General features: G+C 41.3%; 1 protein-coding gene across 26 annotated transcripts in view; it reads right to left on the bottom strand.

Annotated features, from left to right (window-relative positions):
- map4k3b (mitogen-activated protein kinase kinase kinase kinase 3b) overlaps window positions 1-19,352 on the bottom strand; it is a 54,375-nt gene that overhangs the window by 9,223 nt on the left and 25,800 nt on the right. For 4 of the 26 annotated variants that reach the window (XM_023962949.2, XM_078931749.1, XM_078931748.1 and 1 more), the window contains exons 13-20: window positions 18,204-18,282; window positions 18,067-18,125; window positions 16,310-16,372; window positions 9,717-9,769; window positions 9,086-9,124; window positions 3,651-3,722; window positions 1,028-1,079; window positions 591-951 (exon numbers count right to left, since the gene is read on the bottom strand). In XM_023962949.2, the coding sequence (XP_023818717.1) occupies window positions 591-951; window positions 1,028-1,079; window positions 3,651-3,722; window positions 9,086-9,124; window positions 9,717-9,769; window positions 16,310-16,372; window positions 18,067-18,125; window positions 18,204-18,282 (778 nt within the window). The remainder of the gene's footprint in view (window positions 1-590; window positions 952-1,027; window positions 1,080-3,650; window positions 3,723-9,085; window positions 9,125-9,716; window positions 9,770-16,309; window positions 16,373-18,066; window positions 18,126-18,203; window positions 18,283-19,352) is intronic. The other 22 variants (XM_078931756.1, XM_078931759.1, XM_078931757.1 and 19 more) reach the window with 7 other exon arrangements.

The following is a 19,352-nucleotide window of genomic DNA, read 5'->3' as shown; positions in this document are numbered from 1 at the left end:
CTTTATATGTTAAATAAGGTTAAAGGATATTTGAGCCGTCATCTAAAGACTGATCTACTGGTACAGAACCACTGAAATCCTCATGTTGGTATATTCCTGAGTTTTAGTCTCGATTCGTTTTTAATATGCTGGGATGCTGTCAGTGATGAAACACGGCTGGTGTGTTCCAGGTCGCGGATCCATGTGAAGCCAAGCTCCTGATCGTTGATTTCAGGTCATCCAGACAAATCAACTGCAACTCCTGCAGCGGCAACTCCTGCAGCGCCGCCTGCTGCATGGGCGCCTTCTGCAGCGTCTTCTCCTGAGGTTGGAAACTGACACGTATCAGGAAGCTGAGATCTAATGCTCAGTTTTCTGATCTTTCGTCTTCCAGTGACAAAGTGTGGGGGGTGTGTCTTAATTGATTTGATTAATAACCAATCAGCCGGAGCAGATGAACAGGAGCAACTCAAACAAAACAGAAGCACTTTTGTTAATGGACTCATGAGGAGGTGATTAGACTGACTGATGGAGACCAGACAACTGAGAGGCGGGGGGGAGGACACAGAGGGTCTGCAGACACTATCCGGCTACCAATCAGCTGCTCTTACTCTCTTCCTCCTCCTGCTCCTCTTTCACCTCCTTCAGCACCTCCCACGCCTCCTCCAGCTCCTCCTCTGTGTGAGGCGCATGGAGCCACTCCCAGAAATGTCTAAAGCTCCCATCATCGTCTGGGGTAGGCTTCTCCACGTCTTTGTGCTTTGGGCTGTTGTTACCTAGGCTACTGCGGCGATGGGGTGGCAGCTTTGGGGGTGGAGGCCTGGGGGGGACGTTGGAGGCCGCCTTGGCGGGGCTCGGTGACTCTGGGGCGGGGCAGCGCTTGATGGTGCCTCCTCCACTGTCGTCCTCGCTGTGGGAGTGGCTATCTTCTAGTTTGTGTTGAGGGTGCGGGGACGAGGAGACAGGCTTGGGCTGTAAAATAACCAGAATTTAGTCGTTTTGTTAAAATAAAAATAAATAATTTCCATCATGTGACAAACACTGGTACCTTAGGAGGAAGTGGGGGCGGGACCTTGGGCCTGATGATAGTGCTGGATTTACTGTAGATTAAAAAACAAATTAGGATTGCAATAACGTTTTTGTATTTTGAGAGGTTATGTGAGAATGTTTTTAAATCCAAGTATTTATGCTAATGATAAAAGAATTCCAACAACACAGTACGAGGGAAAGGTATTTCCCTGTACCCGTCGACACCTAAAACGCTGAAGGGGAAAGCAGTTAGCGCGACTTATGGCTCTGTGTTGGAAGATTCTCCCAACAGATCCAATTGTTTAGAGTCTGTAATAACACAATTGACCACTAGATGGTTCCTTTTTTTGTTCTTTGGGGTTTTTTATTTTAATGTTACGACACTGTATGCTCAGTACAACAAACAGGTCTCTATGTAATATTTTGGTAAACTGTACATGTTTAACCCTGTAAAGCCCATTTCATCAAATAATTGACAAAATACTATGTTTGGGGGCATTAAGATATTTTTTAAGCCCTTTGATGAAATTTACAAAGAAAACTTGCAATACCGTAAACATTTTATACAAGATTTAAAAAGTACCAATTATTATCCATTGGTTGATTTGGTAAGTTTTCGCTCACAATAATGTTAGGGTTTAGGAAAAAAGCACCTTATTTATCCATTGTCTCAAATTTGATCCACATTTTGAACATAATGAAACTGTGTTATAAAGAATTCAAACGTTGCTTTCGCTCAACACAGCAAGTAGTCGTTTAAAAACTGTGGATGAGTCATTCTCACCATAATGTTTAGAAAAATCAGGAATACTTTTCCCGCCAAAAGCAGTTTTGAGATTTCACGGAGGCAGCCATTTTGAAAAGACCAGGAAAAGCCCTTCTACTGCCCCTAGTGGAAGGAGGATGAACTTTCTTTGCATTTATCAAATATGATACCAGTGGCTATTTAGGGTTAAAACAGAATTAAATAATTTGATCTTTTTAAACAGATCTAGAGAAAAATATTCGTGAATTTGATTATACAAAGACTACTGTAGAATAAAGGTCATTTCTTTGTTTATTTTTGCCTTGAAATGACCGTACATGTGAATCGGTGCTTAACAAATAAACCAAACGAAGTTATTGTTCGTTAATGTCGTTTTGTTTTGTTATGATACACAGATGATTATGAACACATTCTTGTGTTGTTTTTTTTGAGAAACTATGTTGACATTCAGGTGCAGAGCCATAAAGTCGGCCAGAAAGTCTGATCTCACTGGGCTGTGGCAGCTTGCAGAACCTCCAAAATCCGCAACTAAATAGAAGTATATGTTTTAATGCTGGTTGAATGTTTGAGTTTGACACAGATTATTTGGTTATCCTACTATTTTTTATATTAAAAAAATTGATGTAAAAATGAGAGATTTTGAACAGATGTTTTGGAAAGTGTGTCTCAGATGTTGCTTACTGCTGCAGCCCAGCCAGATATTTCTGAGAAAGTGCTAAAGCTCGCATTGTGAGCTTTTTCAGCCGCAGTTCTACATTCTCTCATCATAAATGACTGACACAGCTTTCATAATAAACTCCACATCTCTCTGGAGAACCAGGCTGCAGTTTCAGAATGGAAAAAAAGTGATGTGATGGTGAATGACGGGGGACGTGAACTGGAGAGAAGGGAGCGTCTGTGAAGACAAATGGGTGATGTTACAGGCAGAAAAACATGCAGTGACCCCCCCTAACTTCCATACAAAAGTAAAAATGTACAAAGAGACTGAAAAAACATCACATTTTGGGTTATCAGGTCAATGTTCAAACAGGTGACTTAAATGGTTTTCACATGTTAATGTGTTAGCTTAAGGCTAGCTTTAGCAGGTTTTTTTTTAACTGTTTGAAAGAGTTTGAAATTGCATCTTTAATTAGAAACAGCAGTCTGGTTTATTTATTTTATGATTTCACCAACAGTTTTTTTTAATTTACTTTGGTATTTGAACTCAGTTTTTAATCAGTGTCTTATATATTTATGTATCATGCAGCATTATATGTTTTTTCACTTACAAAGAAAAGGAAATTTGACTCATATCTCTAAATTTGACCACCCTTTTTAACAGTTTTACTTAGATTGCAGGTATTTTTATTTTAACACTGATAAATTTTTGTTTTTTAACAACTTTGAAAGAAAAAACATATTTCACAGCAAAAAAAAACTATAAATTGTGTAGCATTTGTAATACAGTGGCTCCTTTTATTTGTTTGCATGTCCGTGTTGCTCTTCAGATATTTGGCTGTGATGTGAGCTGGTGGAGGTGGAGTAGGGGGGTGGAGCCTGCATGCTTTCCCTGCAAAGCAGCGGAGGAAACGAGCAGCACGAGCACAAACACAAACCAGCAGCGGGGAGGAACTCAGGAAGAGAACTCGCTTTCTGACCTTTCCACACAGCAGACATGTTTTCTACATGAAACACGGGAGCAGCATGAAAACACACAAACATGGGTGGCTTATGCGGCGTGATGGCAGCGTGTGCTGCGTGATGGCGGCGTGATGGCAGCGTGTGGTGCACTGAGATGAAACCGTGACAAAAAGACAGGGAGAGCCTTCGTCCTCCTCGTCCTCCCGTCTACGGGCACGAGGAGGACGAAGCCTCTGGAGTCTGAGAGGGAACTTACTGAGTGTGAGTTTCATCATCATCATCTGCACCATCATCATCCTCATCATCCCCTAAGTGTGCCACATGGCCCCTGGGAGAGGAGGTGAAGACATGAGGGGGAGCAAGAGAGGAGGGGAGAAGGTTGATTTGGTTCAAGAAGGAGAAGAGGTTTGGGAGGAGAGGAGCAAGCAAAGAAGAGAGATGACAGGAAGAGATAGAAGGGAAGGGAGAGCTGAGTGAGGTCAACAACTACCTCCAATGCCTAATCCAACAGATTTGAGAGAACTGATCCACTTCCACAGAAGAAGAAAAAATAAAAACACTTTTAAATGAAAAAAAAACCTGAAATATTTCCCACATTTCAAGAATTTGTTGCATCAAACCAAAAAATGTACGGAGGAGGAAAAAAAACTCCTGATGCTACGTTCACACGGGGTTCGGCAGTTTTAGTGACTAATTCCAATGAATTCCATGTAAAACATAAGAGCACAAATTGGGCTTCTGTGTTCAAAACTTTTGCGTTCACTCATCCTGCAAGTTTTTAAGTCCATTTTCTGGCCCTATGTACAAAATGTGCGGTCGATGAAAGTGAAACCAGTTGGACTTTGACCAATCAGGGACTGGATTTGGTAGAGAAGCATGAAAGGCGTCCCTCTTAATTCACAAAATTCCAAACTGCTTGAAAATTGATCATAACTGTGGTTCGTGCTCGGACTGACACCGAGTTATTTCACACCACGCCTTTTTCAACTGTGAGTACATACAGTGGGGCAAAAAAATATTTAGTCAGTCACCAATTGTGCAAGTTCTGCCACTCTAAAAGATGAGAGAGGCCTGTAATTTCTATCATAGGTAAACCACAACTATGACAGAAAAAATGAGGGGGAAAAAATCCAGAAAATCACATCGTCTGATTTTTAAAGATTTGTAAATTATGGTGGATAATAAGTATTTAGTCACCTATAAAAACAAGCAAGGTTTCTGGCTCTCACAGACCTGTAACGTCTTCTGTAAGAGGATCCTCTGTCCTCCACTTGTTACCTGTATTAATGGCTCCTGTTTGAACTGGTTATCTATAAAAAAGACACCTGTTCACAACCTCAAACAGTCACACTCCAAACTCCACTATGGCAGAGTCCTAAGAGCTGTCTAAGGACACCAGAGACCAAATTGTTGACTTGCACCAGGCTGGGAAGACTGAATCTGCAATAGGTTAGCAGCTCAGTGTGTAGAAATCAACTGTGGGAGCAATTATTAGGAAATAGAAGACATACAAGACCACTGATAATCTCCCTCCATTTGGGGTTCGATCACAAAAATGGTGAGCCAAAATCCCAGAACCACGGGGGATCTAGTGACTGACTTGCAGAGAGCTGGGAAGAAAACATGAATATTTCAAGCATCAGTAGCTCCAACTGGTACTTGGTAAGGGGATATTTAAGAATGTCCGTCATTATTTCTTCGCGGCAGTGTAGACGCTACTTGCCGTCTATCTTCTTCGCTGGTATGTGTGCTCAGCAAGGCAGTTTTGTGTTTGAGCGCCCCCAAGTTGTGTTTTACTGTAACTTCAGAAGCTCCAGACACGTGTGCAAAAGCGCCATTCTCATTGGTCGAATAGATTTCAACGCGACGCGTCGAAAAAAAAAAACGAACCCGAGGCGTTTTGTTTTTTTTTGACGCTTTGGCGAGTGGCGTTTTTTCGCGTCGGTGTGCACACTCACATTGGTGCCCTTTGTTTAGTCACGAGGCGTTAAACGTCGGCGAAAATCGCCGGCGAAATTCGTCCTGGTGTGAACAGGCCTTTAGGAAAAACAAAATGCATCTGTCCAGCTCTTTAACGTTAGTCCAAGTCTGCCCTCAAACCTGGAATTTTGTTAAAAACATTCAGATCAAACTGAGATTTATGTAGGTGAAAAAGCTTCTACGGTACATGGAAACAGTTTGAGCTGGATAAAATCAGGCTTTTCAAGGATAAAACAGTCCATTGGGTTAATGTCTGTGAGAGAATCAGAGAGGAAATATCCTATGATATGATCACTTATATGATAGGATATGAAAGTCTGAGTCACTGCCCATTTCTTTTAGGATCCAAACTCTCAGGTAATCTTCCAAAAGAGTCTTAAGTCAGGAATTTTTTGAACTTCTTTTAACCTTTTAAAAATCTTTTATCTGAGAATTGATCATGATTGGATGGAAAAATTGTTTTAAAGTCCTTCAGAAAACCTGGAGAATTTCTGACAGAGATCTTTCTAAAAGCTTGCAAGAACGTCTGGATCATTAAAAAATAAAAAAAAAGTAAAAGAAATGAGACTCAGACTTTTAAAAGTTACTGGAAAGACCTGCTAAAATTAGTGCCCGTCACCCAGTTCCATGCAACGACTGCTGTTACTTCTTGACTGTTGGTTGTAAGGAAGGACAGGTGAAACATTCTGTCGGCGGTTGATGCTCACGATGTGGGAAACACAGCAGACATGTTTGATCTTCCATAAACGAAGATCCCCTACAATAACTGTTCCTTCACCTCTGCTCACGGTTAAAGCTGTGTTCCTGTTGGTTTTTACAGTTACTGCTGTTTGGTTTAGAGGCGTCTTATTTTGATGTTGGAGGAGATTCAAGCAGACGCACTACCTTAAGTCTGACCTTAAAGTTTACCATAGAAACCTCATACCCACCTCAGGTGATGTCCAAATTCCCTCAATACTCTCTAACAGACTCTAAAAGACTATGTGATGCTCTGGATTTGAACTCCATTCGGACACATGCTCACTACTTTTTAGTTATTTAAATTGCAAATATGATGTCATCCATTTTCCGAAGTAAAAAACCTAATAAATATGAACATTTTACAAAGAATACTTGTTCTGATGATAAAAGTATAGATGATTTATAAAATCTAAATGTTATTTTTTTTCCAAATGAAAAATCAGTCGAACGCAATGCATTGTGGTCAATGATCGCCAATCCAGTTAGCATTGATCTTTCACAGAAACTTCTGGGCTATTTCCAGGGATTTTGGCGTTGTAGCTACAGACAGCCCGACAAAATAGTGAACGTACTATAGTGCACTATGAAGTGAGTAGTGAAGGGATTTGGACACAACTGCAGAGGCACATTTTTTAAGGATTGATTGCTCCTAGACAGGTCGGCAATGATGATGTGTCATGACAAAAAAACAAAAAAATCGATAAGACATTATTAAGTCAATAGAAATTCTATGACATCACATCCACTGATAAAATGCAAACACAGCTGCTTCTAGGTGACATTTATAGACTGTATAAGAGAACTGGACTGAGTGACCCCTCCCCCCTGGCACTCCAAACAGGAAGTACCTTCTGGTTTCAAGAAGCTAAAATCCCACAGACTTCTATCGTAACATAAACAGCTATCACTCAGTCATTCTATTTGTCAGAATAACCATTCTTGTTCTGATAACATTTTAGCATTCATTCATTTTTTTTCTTAACCGTTTTTCCCTTTCGGGGTCACAGGGCTGCCGGAGCCTATCCCGGCCACTTGTGGGCGAAGGCAGGGGACAACCTGGACAGGTCGCCAGTCTGTCGCAGGGTAGAATGTCCACAAACACACACCCATTCACTCTCACACTCACACCTATGGACAATTTAGAGTTGCCAATTAACCTATGAAGCATGTTTTTGGATGGTGGGAGGAAGCCGGAGACCCCGGAGAGAACACACGCATGCACGGGGAGAACATGCAAACTCCACACAGAAAGGTCCCCCGTTGATGTTTTTTCATGTCCCCCAGCCGGGACTTGAACCAGGGGCCTTCTTGCTGTGAGGCAAGAGCGCTAACCACTGCGCCATTATTTAAAAAATTCTGTCGTTCAAATTATTCAAGTTCTAAACTGGCCAATCAGATGTCTTAATAAAAGGATGTGATCTCAAGATTAATGTTCAAAATGTTTGACAGATTCTACCAGGCCCGCTATCAATTCAACAAGGTCCCTCCTGATTGGAGAGTGGTTGCTATAGAAATGTTGACTCTGACTAATTTTGACCAATAACTGCTTACTGACATCCCCTGGCCCCAACATCAAGTAAACTTTGGGTGACTTCACTCTGTCCATTTCTCATATACAGCCAAAGAAAATTTGACCTTTGAGCAAAAGTGACGGCATTTGTAATCTCTGAGAGTCTTGTAGGCGTGGTTTGGAGGGGCGGGGAATGACTTTCCATATCACACATTGAGGGCTGGTATTTGACATGGTCTTAGATGCACTGGGCTTCTATTTACAATCACAGAGTGGTCAAAGACTCGTTCTAATCTGGTCCCACTGCTGTTTGTGAGTCCCCCAAACACAGACAGAGTCTTTTTGGCCGCATTGCAGCTGCTCAGTTCCATAGAATCAATATGAAGAAGCAGACGGGAAGTCACTGAAGCAAAGAGACAGTTTCCTGCACAGACCCAGAGAGACTATTATAAGCTCCATCTACTAAAAAATTCACTCTGTGTGGACTACTTCAGATAAACCTGTGAACAATCAAGCTCTGCCAAAAGACCAGAGCTCGGATTAAGACTCCACCTTCTGTTGATGCGGTTCCACAAAAGAACACTATAAAAGGGGGCAAAAGGGAGCAAACCTACATCAACTCCCGCGTTAATAAAGACGGATTTTACACAAAAAACCTTTGTAATCCAGGTACAATCCATTCTGTGGATATTTTATATTTATTTGGGATTTTATTTAAACTCAAACTTGTGAATCATTTCACCCAAACTCCAAAGATTTATTCTAATATCCCTCTATAGGTAATATTTCTGAATGTTGTTTTGTAAGTGAAAGTAAAAATCGTTTTAAACAAAAATTCTTCCTTAAATGCTTGTTTATTGGTTAAATGCCCAAACTATTTTATTGTGAAATTTTACTATAAAACACTAAACTGATGGTGTTAAAGAAAAACAATGAAATGAAAATGAAATACTTTTCAGCAGCTCACATTGTTACAAAATCTAATGTTCTAAATAATGTGCTGTTGTAGTTTGTATTTATTTTTAAGTTTTTAATATTGTAAAATACAAGCTAGCATACATTTAAAAAAATTCTCATTCTCTACACTAAATTTGTTCTGGAATTGCAGGTGATTTCCTAACCTTCCAGAACGATTTACTAGAGAAAAACCCAAATATTCATTTGGGATTTTAACAAATTGGATTCTTTTTCCTCAGTTAGTGTGAACATTTGTGAATGTGCAGGAAAGCCGTGTGTTTGTGTGAGTCAATCTCTCCGCAGCTTTTCCCCGGCGACACCAAAGCGTGCAGCAAGCAAGAAGCACAGACGAAACCCAGCAGAGCCCCGAGTCAGCGCGGGTCGCCACAGCAGGAAGAAACGCCTGCGATTTGTCGATTAGTCCGGCTGTTAGGATCTGATTGGCTGATGGGTGAGTGCGGTTAGATCAGGGTATATAAACACATCAGGGTAAATGGACTCACCTCTGCTGGAGCTCTTCCTCAACAGATTTGAGAAGACTCCTGTTTGTTAGAGAGCAGAAAAAGAGATTAGAGGAGTAAAGTTTCTGTGTCAGCTTCCTGTTTTGAACCAGGAGGCTACGTAGTGGTCCCTGGCTACATTGCAGTTCACCTTTTGCAGTTTAGCTGTTTTGTGGATTTTTTCCAGTGCAATTTTGCAGTTTTTTTTAACAGTGCACTGGTCTGCATGTCCTGATTAGCTGTTTGCATTGTCATTTCTCATTGCCATGTCTCCTCTATAAAATGCTTTTAATTTGCCAAATTTAAATACATCTTCGATTCTGATCAGATCTTTGCTTTCATTCTGTGAAACTGGACTTATTTTTCTATCAAAATTTGAACTTTGAAAGTTTAAACAAGACAGAAAGGTTTTTTTAGAAAGTGTGTAGTAAGACGTTTTGCTGCCTCCAAACATCTGTAATCCTACTTTCACTATTTTTAGAACGTAACTCTCACGATAAATTAGGGAACACTACATCGTAAAATCTGAACAAAACCACACAGAACTTCTTGTAACATCAACTCTAAACCACAAAAGTCTGACAAAAGACACATGAAAAATAATAAAAAAGTGCAAACAAAGAATAAAACTCACTTATTTCCTCCTAGCAGATTCGGTGAATCACTGCCGTACTCCAACTGCAAATCCTGCGACAGAAACCGATCAAATCAGCGCTGTGAGACTTTTTCTGCAATTCCTTACATTTTTTTTTTACTTTTTTAACACTAAAGGCAACAAGTGAGGCTTTTCTTTAGTCAGCAGCTGATAATTTTGTTGGAATTATAAGGTTTTATGATTTGTGCGGTTTAATTATTCAGAAACTGAGTTTACTCAGAGCCATGTTTATGTGGCTGGATAGCTCATTTGTGTAAGTGTAGGACTGGGAAATGGAAAATAGGAGTTTGATTCCCAGGGGAGACAGGATGAGCTTCATCTAGTGTGGGCACCTTGGGCGAAACCCTTCATGCTACAGCTTAACTATGTAGCCTCAAGGGGGCCCAAGTCTGGGTCCCTCCTGTGCAGGTCCCCAGCCAGGAAAAATACAGGGTTGTGTCAGGAAGGGCACAACCACTTCTGGTGACCTCTGGGAATCTGGCAAACTTCTACAGTTCTGGGTTTTAGGATAGATCTTCACATGCATGTTGTTCTTTAGTATTCAATCTAAAAGATGATTTTAAAGGGCTTTAAATCTGTGGTCTTTTCAGGAAAAGTCCCACTCCGATCATCTTTTGATCTGCTGTAAAAGCGTTCCCAGTGGTCTTTTCATGATGATTATGCTGTTTTTGGCTACAATCCAAAAACCAGTCGTTTTCTCTGACATCGTTTCTGCAGAGCAACAGTAGTTCATTAGAAATTCTCCTCTGAGTTGTTAGCGGGACTGTTGGCGCAGAGCAACCCCGCCCCCATTCCCATTCCTGTTGCTGAGAGCTCTCAGTTTCTCCTGCTAGCTTACAGCCCCTCACTCCCCCAACCTAACATTACTGTTGCAACAAAAATGACGAGCGATTTTGGAGCCATCAAGTCGTACAGTTATGAGTCAGATACGTACAGTTTATTTATTTTTTGATTGGAGTGGGTCTCTTTGAAAAAATTAAGACATTGTTAAATGGCCAGAAAACCAGATTTGTTTAAAAAAAGGTGAGATAAAACCTTGCAATTCCTTTTAAGTCTAAAATGCTACCTTCTCTGACTCCTGCTGCCTGACAGAGCACTAGTGGCTGTGGTTTATCGCCCTCCCAAGGCAAACTCTGACTTTTTAAATGAACTTGGAACTCTTCTCTCCCACCTCTCATCCCTCTCACCCAATGTCATAATGATGGGTGATTTTAATGTTCACTTTGACAATAGCCTTCTTCCTTTCACCAGAGACTTCAGCTCATGTTTAGACAGCCTTAACTTCACCCAGCACGTCAGTTCTCCTACCCACTCTAAAGGACATATCTTAGATTTAGTTTGCTGCTCTGGATTAACCCCAACTAACTGCTCTGCTGATGAAATTCTTGTAACCGATCATTTTCTTGTGTCATTTAACATCTCCATCACTCTATCTGTCACTAAACCCTCCCGTCTCATGTCTTTTCGTAATGTTAAAAATATCAATGTGAACGCACTTTCCTCACTCATACGTGATATTCCGATCCCTAACACATCAAACCCTGATCAACTCGTCTCCTCCTACAACAACCTTCTTTCGGACTCTCTCAACCATCTCGCTCCTGTCAAAACTCGCCCTGTCTCCTTTTCCAAATCTGCTCCCTGGTTCACCCCAGAGCTCCGTTACATGAAAGCCAAAGGTCGCCAGCTTGAGCGACTCTATAAAAGAACTGGCTTAACCGTTCACAAAGAAACCTATACATCACATATCACTAGGTATAAGGACCTGGTTTCTACCACAAAAACAAACTATTTTTCTGAACTCATCTCCACAAACAAAGGCAACTCAAAAACTCTCTTCTCTCTGATGAACACTATTTTCAACCCCCCTGACTCTCTCCCTCCCCATTTCTTTTCCATTGAAACCTGTAACTCCCTCATGTCGTTCTTTAACAAGAAAATTCAAGTCATCCATCAACAGCTTAGCTCTTCTCTCCTCCCTCCCATCCCTGACTCTTTCTCTCTCAATCACATGTTTTCCTCCTTTCAACTGCCTGACCACGAGGAAATTTCCTCTCTCATCCTTAAATCCAAACCGACCACCTGTTCTCTTGATCCCCTCCCAACATCTTTAGTTATAGCCTGCCTCCCCACTCTCCTTCCGCTCATTGCTGCCATTATTCACTCCTCACTCTCATCTGGTACTGTCCCATCACTTTTTAAAACGGCAGCTGTTAAACCCATCCTGAAAAAACCCGGTTCAGATCCCAACGTATTCAATAATCTCCGTCCAATTTCCAACCTTCCCTTCATTTCCAAAATTCTAGAGAAAATAGTCGCCTCTCAACTCTATGATCATCTGAAACATAATAATCTTCTGGAACCTTTTCAGTCTGGCTTCCGCCCCTCCCACAGCACTGAGACTGCTCTGCTCAAGATCACCAATGATCTTCTCATTGCAGCTGATTCTGGCCTCCTCACCGTCCTCATCCTCCTTGACCTGAGTGCAGCCTTTGATACCATTTCACATTCCATCCTCCTCCAAAGGCTCTCCTCCCTTGGTATCACGTCCATCCCCCTCCGTTGGTTTCAATCCTACCTCGCTGACCGCACCCAATTCATTCATCTTAAATCATTTAAATCTCAGCCTTCCTCTGTCTCTTCTGGTGTCCCCCAAGGTTCTGTCCTTGGTCCTCTTCTTTTCATTACTTATCTTCTTCCCCTTGGCAATATCTTCCGTAAATTTAATGTTAATTTTCACTGTTTTGCGGATGACACCCAGCTCTATGTATCCAGTAAACCTGACTCCTCTCTTCCACCCTCCTCTCTCCACTCCTGTCTATCTGAAATAAAAAACTGGTTCACCTTAAACCTTCTCAAACTCAATAGCGATAAAACTGAGCTACTTCTAGTAGGTTCCAAATCCACCCTCTCCAAAGCCACAAGTCTAACTCTTTCCATTGATTCATCCTCTGTCTCCCCCTCCCCTCAGGTAAAGAGTCTGGGTGTCATCCTAGATAGCACCTTATCTTTTCAGTCCCACATCAATAACATTACTCGGTCAGCCCATTTCCATCTACGCAACATTAATCGTCTACGCCCCTCCCTCACTGTCCCCTCTGCTTCTATCCTGGTTCACAGTCTGGTCACTTCCCGTTTAGATTATTGTAATTCTCTCCTCTTTGGTCTCCCACAAAAAACCCTCAATAACCTTCAACTGGTCCAGAACTCAGCTGCCCGCATCATTTCCAGAACCCCCTCCTTCAGTCACATCACTCCAATTCTCCACCAGCTGCACTGGCTCCCCATAACCTCCAGGATCCAATTCAAACTCCTCCTGTTCACCTTTAAGGCCCTCCATAACCTGGCTCCTCCTTATCTCTCCGACCTCCTTCATCTCAAAACCCCCTCTCGTTATCTTCGATCCTCCTCCTCTGTTCAGCTCTCTGTCCCTCCAGCCCGCCTCGTCACCATGGGAAGCAGAGCCTTCAGCTGCTCTGCTCCCAAACTCTGGAATTCCCTCCCTCCTGATCTCCGTAACATAGACTCTCTGCCTACTTTCAGGTCTAAACTCAAAACCCATCTGTTCATTTCTGCCTTCCCATCCTGATTCACTTTTTATTTTTTCTACTATTTTTATTGTGCTTTTAATGTCTATTTTTAACCTCTGTTTTGTAAAGTGTCCTTGGGTTTCTTGAAAGGCGCTTTAAATAAAATGGATTATTATTATTATTATTATTATTGAAATGTTGCAGCATGAACACAGACTCATGAGCTGTTAGCAGCTCTGTGAGGACTCAGGCTATGTCCGAATTCCCACCCTAACCACTACATAGAGCACTACTTAGTGCGTTCCCCATTATGTAGTCCTGTCCAAATCTACAATTCCAAAATCAAGTGCCCTAGAAATTTCCCAGAAGTCTCTGCAAAAAACCAGTGTGCATCAATGCTCACCAGATTGGCGAATATAGACCACAACGCATTGCGTCGGAACCTTTTTTTTACCAAAAAAAAAAAATTATTCAAATGTATTTTTTCAATAAACCATCAACATTTTTATCTTCAGAAGACAGTGGACTCATAAATAATTGTCCCAAAAGACTCATATCGAAGAGATTTTAAATTTAAAATAATATCTGCTGTAAAAACATGTTAGTTTTTTTTAAAGTAGTGAGCGTGGTTTCCGAATTGCTTTTAAAATTCAGGGCAGTCCATAGTCCCGCACTGTATAGCTTTTTGGTATTAAGGGGTTAGGGTAGGAATTCGGACACAACCTCAGACTGGAGTCAGCTTCGCATCAGAAACCATCACAGCTCATGAGGTGAACTTCTAAAGTGCCTCATGAATAAAATGAAAACAGAAGGAAAACACAAAACATGTAAAGACTCATTTGTCTCAACAAGTATTTAAAGTGGGACAGGATGTGGATAAACATATTGAATTGAATTAATTGAAGTCCCTTTCACACATTAAATGTCGTGTTACTATATGATACATTTTGAGATCATTTTCAACTATGGTTTAAATTTAGGAACAAATATTTAGATACAAATTTGGAATTTCACATTAAGGTGTCACATAAAGATCAAATGTTGCGTCACGTTTGACACTTAACATTGTTGAAATTGAAAGCATCTTGGTTTTATTTTTTTACTCCCTAAAAATAAAGAAGCTTTGAATTGTGGCTGATTTAGAGCTTCTGCACCTTCAGATCTTCTGTTTTAGTCTCTAAAATATGATTTTTTTTTAAATGAAAAATGTAATTTCCACGATAAATTTGTGCGGTCGGCATTAACACAAGAGCCTTTAACTTGATATTAATGTTGAAGTGATGCAGTTTAACAATTGCTGCTTTGAAAACATTAGAAACAGAGAGTTTGTCGTTTGCACTGATGCCTCCAGGATCATCACAGCATTATAGTCAAAACATGGTCTATCTTAGAGGCTCGTCTGCACAAATGTTCACATCTTTCATGCAATCATCTGCTGATACCGATGATGTGTTCATGTTATCCTGCATTCTTGTCTCAATGCTGTGAAATTCTTAAAAGTGTTTTATTTTTCATGTTTTTGATCTTTATTTATATAATTTTTTGAAGATCTTTAAATATCTTATAAATATTTCTCAACCATAAAATGTTTTGGTATTTTAAAAGGTTTTTCAATAAAAAAATAATCTTGTTTAAGAGTCATAGTGAATGGAGATTTTTTTCTTAAAATAAAAGTTATTCATAAGACCATTTTTCTGATCCCATTGGTAGATTTCTTTTGTGCTTATTGAAAGAAAATCTACTAATGGGGTAAGACTTATTTTTAAACTGCCTTAAAAACCCTCCATGGACTATTTTTCCTGTTATATTTGCATCAGTTATCAGAAAAAGTGACATGTCAAATGGCATGTGTGAAAGGGGCTTCTTTAAGGAATCTCTGCAATTAATTATTTTTATTTTATTATTATTATTCTGCAGAATATTCTGAAAGACTCAAACATAGAGCTTCATGTTCAACTCGGTTCAGTCTAAAGCATCTGTTGACAACAAACCACAGTACTGGATCAGAGAAACACTGAGTCAGATGAAGACAGAGCAAAAGAGCATGCAACCAGGAAATACAAGAAATACACATCAGAAATATTCTAAAAGCTGAGGAAGAACAGACAGAAATAAAGCGTTCATGTGAAAGAAACATCAAATGCTTCAGTGTTGGAGTTACGGAAGTTTGCCCAGAGCAACTGCTGGCTCTGTCCATTGACTGAATAGGAGAACTGGAATGAGTGACCCCTCCCCCCCTTGGCAGTCCAAACAGGAAGTACCCGCTAGCTCCAAGAAGCCAAAATCCCATTGATTTCTATAGAAAAATAAACAGCTGTTACTCAATCATTCTATTTGTCAGAATAATCATTCTTGCTCTGATACCCTTTTTAACATGTTTTTGATAGTCCCAATTTTTTTAAATTATTCCTGCAGTCCAAGTTATTCAAGTAATAAACTGACCAATCAGATGCCTTAATAAAAGTAGGTGGTTTGACGTTTAACGTTCAAAACGTTTGATTGACAGATTTTGTGTAGCCCGCTTTCTAGTGGAAGGGGTGTGGCCTTCCAACAAGCCCTCTCCTGATTGGCAAGAGTGGTTGCCATAGAAACAATGACTGACTGATTCAGACCAATCACTGCTTACTGGCATCATGGCGAAGTTCATATCACAAAAAATGGTGACTAGAATGACTTCATTTGGTTGGAGCCAGAAGTAAACCATTCACTATAAATGATATTACACTCACTCGGTCCAGATCTCACATACAGTCAGTGGTTCTGTGGTATAATCTGACCGTCCTGTGCGTGTCTGCATTAAACACCAGTTAGTGAAGAAGAAGAACCAGGAGAGCAGAACCAGAACTGAACAAACGACGGGAATCGGCCCTCTAACGGCTAAAACAAAGACAGAAGAGGCGAAAGACGACGAGAAGGAACAAGACGAGAGCCACAGATGAAAAAAGAAAACAAAAAAATTGACATGAAAGAGATGAAAGGTGATCGGAAAAGAAAAAAATGCGGGTTTGACTTGGAGAGACTGAAGAACAGAGAGGCTACTACCAGATTAGATCTCGCTGTATAGTAGAGCTCCTCAACACAGTCCAGATAGGGCTCAGAATCACACTGGTCAGCAAGACAGAGCGAGAGAAACCGCAGTTAATACACGAACCTGGACTGAAGGGGGCAGCAGGGGAGTGGGGGAGGGTGAAAATCAACCCGTTAGAGCAAAAAACATGAAAGACAGAAGGGAAGATACCAAAATATTAGAGTTGGGCAGAGAAAAACCACGAAAATAGAAAAGAAAAACGATCAAACCTAAGGGATGATGTTTAAAGAGATATCTCACAAAATAAACTGTAGTGTTCCTTAAATGTGGAGGATTTTCTCCTATTCCTGTTTTTAGCAATATATAAAGCACTATCTGCCCCCGCTGCCCCCCTTTGACCCATCTTCACTGGCTGAACAGCTGCTATCTGCGCCTTAATTTCCCCTTCTGCCCCCGCCAGCCACAGAGCTGCATGTGACAAATTCATGGGAAAAAATGTTTTTTCCAAAATGGTGGCTTTTCTGTTGGTTTTATCTCCATAGCAACCATTTTATGATTTGGTCACCTGGGGATGACGAACATGTCTATAATTTTTAGAAGACTCAGCAAAAGTAAACTTTTGGATTTTCTTGGAAACGAAGGTCTTTTGTTAACCACGCCCATATTCCTAGTTTGTTCTTATTATGTGTCGTATCGTTTCGTTCAGCTTGAGCCAGGGATTTATGAGTTATTTTTTCACAACACAAAAATGTGTGAGCAAGAGGGGAACGCCACTTTTATGAGTTTGCCACTCTAACGCTAATCAAAGTCTACAACTTCTGACAACATTTTTCCCCAAGCAGCTTTCCAGTGATGCTCAAGGAGTCAGGAGAAGAAAGATGAAGATCCCTAGAAGTTTAAATTTGCAGATTTATTAAAGGTCAAAGGTCAACAAACCTTCGGTTGGGTCCTGTATACCTGGTGGCATGTGTGTGAAATTTCATGAAGATCGTTGTCGTTCACTGTGATCAAAATTCACTTTGACTGGGGACTATGTGACTGCACATTTTGGGTGTGTTTTTAAGTATGTAGCGCAGTAAGAAAGAAGAATTGTGGAAACAATGTGGTCCTTGTTGACCCGGACCACTGCCGGCCAGAATAATCTGAAGGGAATTGACCCAAAGAAGAAATGGAGGACAGAAGGATTTGATGGGTTCTCTTTGAAAATCCAGATGATGGAGAGAAGTGAAGGAAATCCACAAGAAACAGGGAGAGGGCATGAAAGTTCTCAGGCTCCGTCTCAATCTGCGGATCCAACGGCAACTTCAGTTTGAAGAGTGGCGATCCAAGTGGATCATGAGAATGACCTGTCCCCTTCATTCCAGGAAGTAAACCCAAAACCTAACAATAATAGCACCAGAACATCACATTTTAGTGGAGATTTCAGGTCTTAAAAATGACATTAGGCTGTTTTTATTCTGTTTATAGTTCTATTTAAAATCCAAACACTGCTGTCATTGTGGAGAGTCTAAGTCTGAACCTGGCGTGACGTGTGGACAGAAATGTTTACAACAAACCCAGTTCTGGTTGGACGCACGTCAAAACTGGGATAAAGGGTTTTGGTAAGACAGTTGATCCGTGCTAATAGCAGCCACGTATTAGGAAAATTCGGACATAATGCAAACCCTCCCCAAATACGCGTTTGAACACCAAAGCGAGCATGTGTGCAGTGTGGACATTCAGCTAGGAACAAAGCTGACACCCGCTGGCGGCGTGCTCCTCGCTCACTTACCGGTTTGTGGTGCGGCTGCGTCTCTTTCTCCAACAGCGGGTTAAACTTCACCTGGTCGACTGAAAAGAAGAGACAGAAGAGTCGTGAGGAGCGGGGAGGACAGACCGCGGAGGCTCCACCCAAAACTGCAGACTCACAGTTGATCTCGGACAGCGTCTTCCCTTCCCTCACGCTCCTGCTGGTGGAGCGAATCCGGTGGGGAACCGAGACTGGAGACTGGCGGGAAAGACAAACTTCATGGGTATGATGCAGGACTCTTGTATCAGAGACACATCCACAGATGTTTCCTGTTTAGGCAGCTTTTAAGGGTGCAAACAGGCAGAGACGATACTAAACCCACTAACTTTAATTTCAAAACAAGTCATCTCCCTTGAGCTACGCAGACACACCGGACAAGTGACGCGGGATCAAGAATGTGGTAAATGCACATTCTTAAATGCGCATTTAGCATAGTATTAACACTGTTGTTACCACCCTCACTTGGAAGAGGCATGGTGCGAAATGTTGAAGCGGTGCAAATCTCAAGCTCCAGGTTTTTCCTTTCCCGGCTTTATACTTGGTGTCATATCATTCTGTCCAAGCTCAAACCACAAGAAGGAATTTCTCCTCCAGGTCTGGTTATGTCGTAGCCTCAATGGCCCTTAAAAATAGGCAAACCTGTACTGGTGGACTGCTCAGGGATGTTTATGCGCATTTTTTCTACGGGCATGCTCCAGCTGACAGGTCGTAGCGAACACTTTGACAAAACACAAAGGTAAAGTAAAGGTAAAGTAGGTCAGACGCAGGCACATCATTTCTTATTTAACCCAACCCTGTGCACAAAGGGCCCATCTGTGCTGTTTAAGCCATAAGCTTAAACATGGCGTTCGCCATCAGTAAGGAGCCAGTACGCAATCCTCACTAACGACTCGAGTGTGGCGTACAACGTCATCATCAGTACCAGTGCATTACAATAACGACTCGGACCAATCACTGTTGACTGGCTCCAAATGAGACAGACAAATGTCGACTGAATTGGCTTCATTTTGCTGGAGCCAGAGGTATGGCTTTTTCTGTGGGTGATGTTACAGTGTTCCCATCTCTATATATGGTCTATGATTAAGAGACACACCTGGGTTCCCTTTAGGATGCGCCCACACTTGTCTACGACCCTCTAAGGGCCTAGAAAGTCCCAAAAACCAGCAGCACCTGTACAAGGGTGCATGTGACCCAGGCTTTAGTCAATCTGCAGTTTAAGATCTAACTGACAGTCTTTTTACATCTCTGTTGATGTCTCAGTGTAGGTG

This window comes from Oryzias latipes, chromosome 15 (genome assembly GCF_053564925.1).
Source record: "Oryzias latipes strain Hd-rR chromosome 15, Olatipes_Hd-rR_3.1".
Taxonomy (NCBI): Eukaryota; Metazoa; Chordata; class Actinopteri; order Beloniformes; family Adrianichthyidae; genus Oryzias; species Oryzias latipes.
Note: the sequence above shows the minus strand (reverse complement) of the source record. Positions and strands in the feature narration are given on the sequence as shown.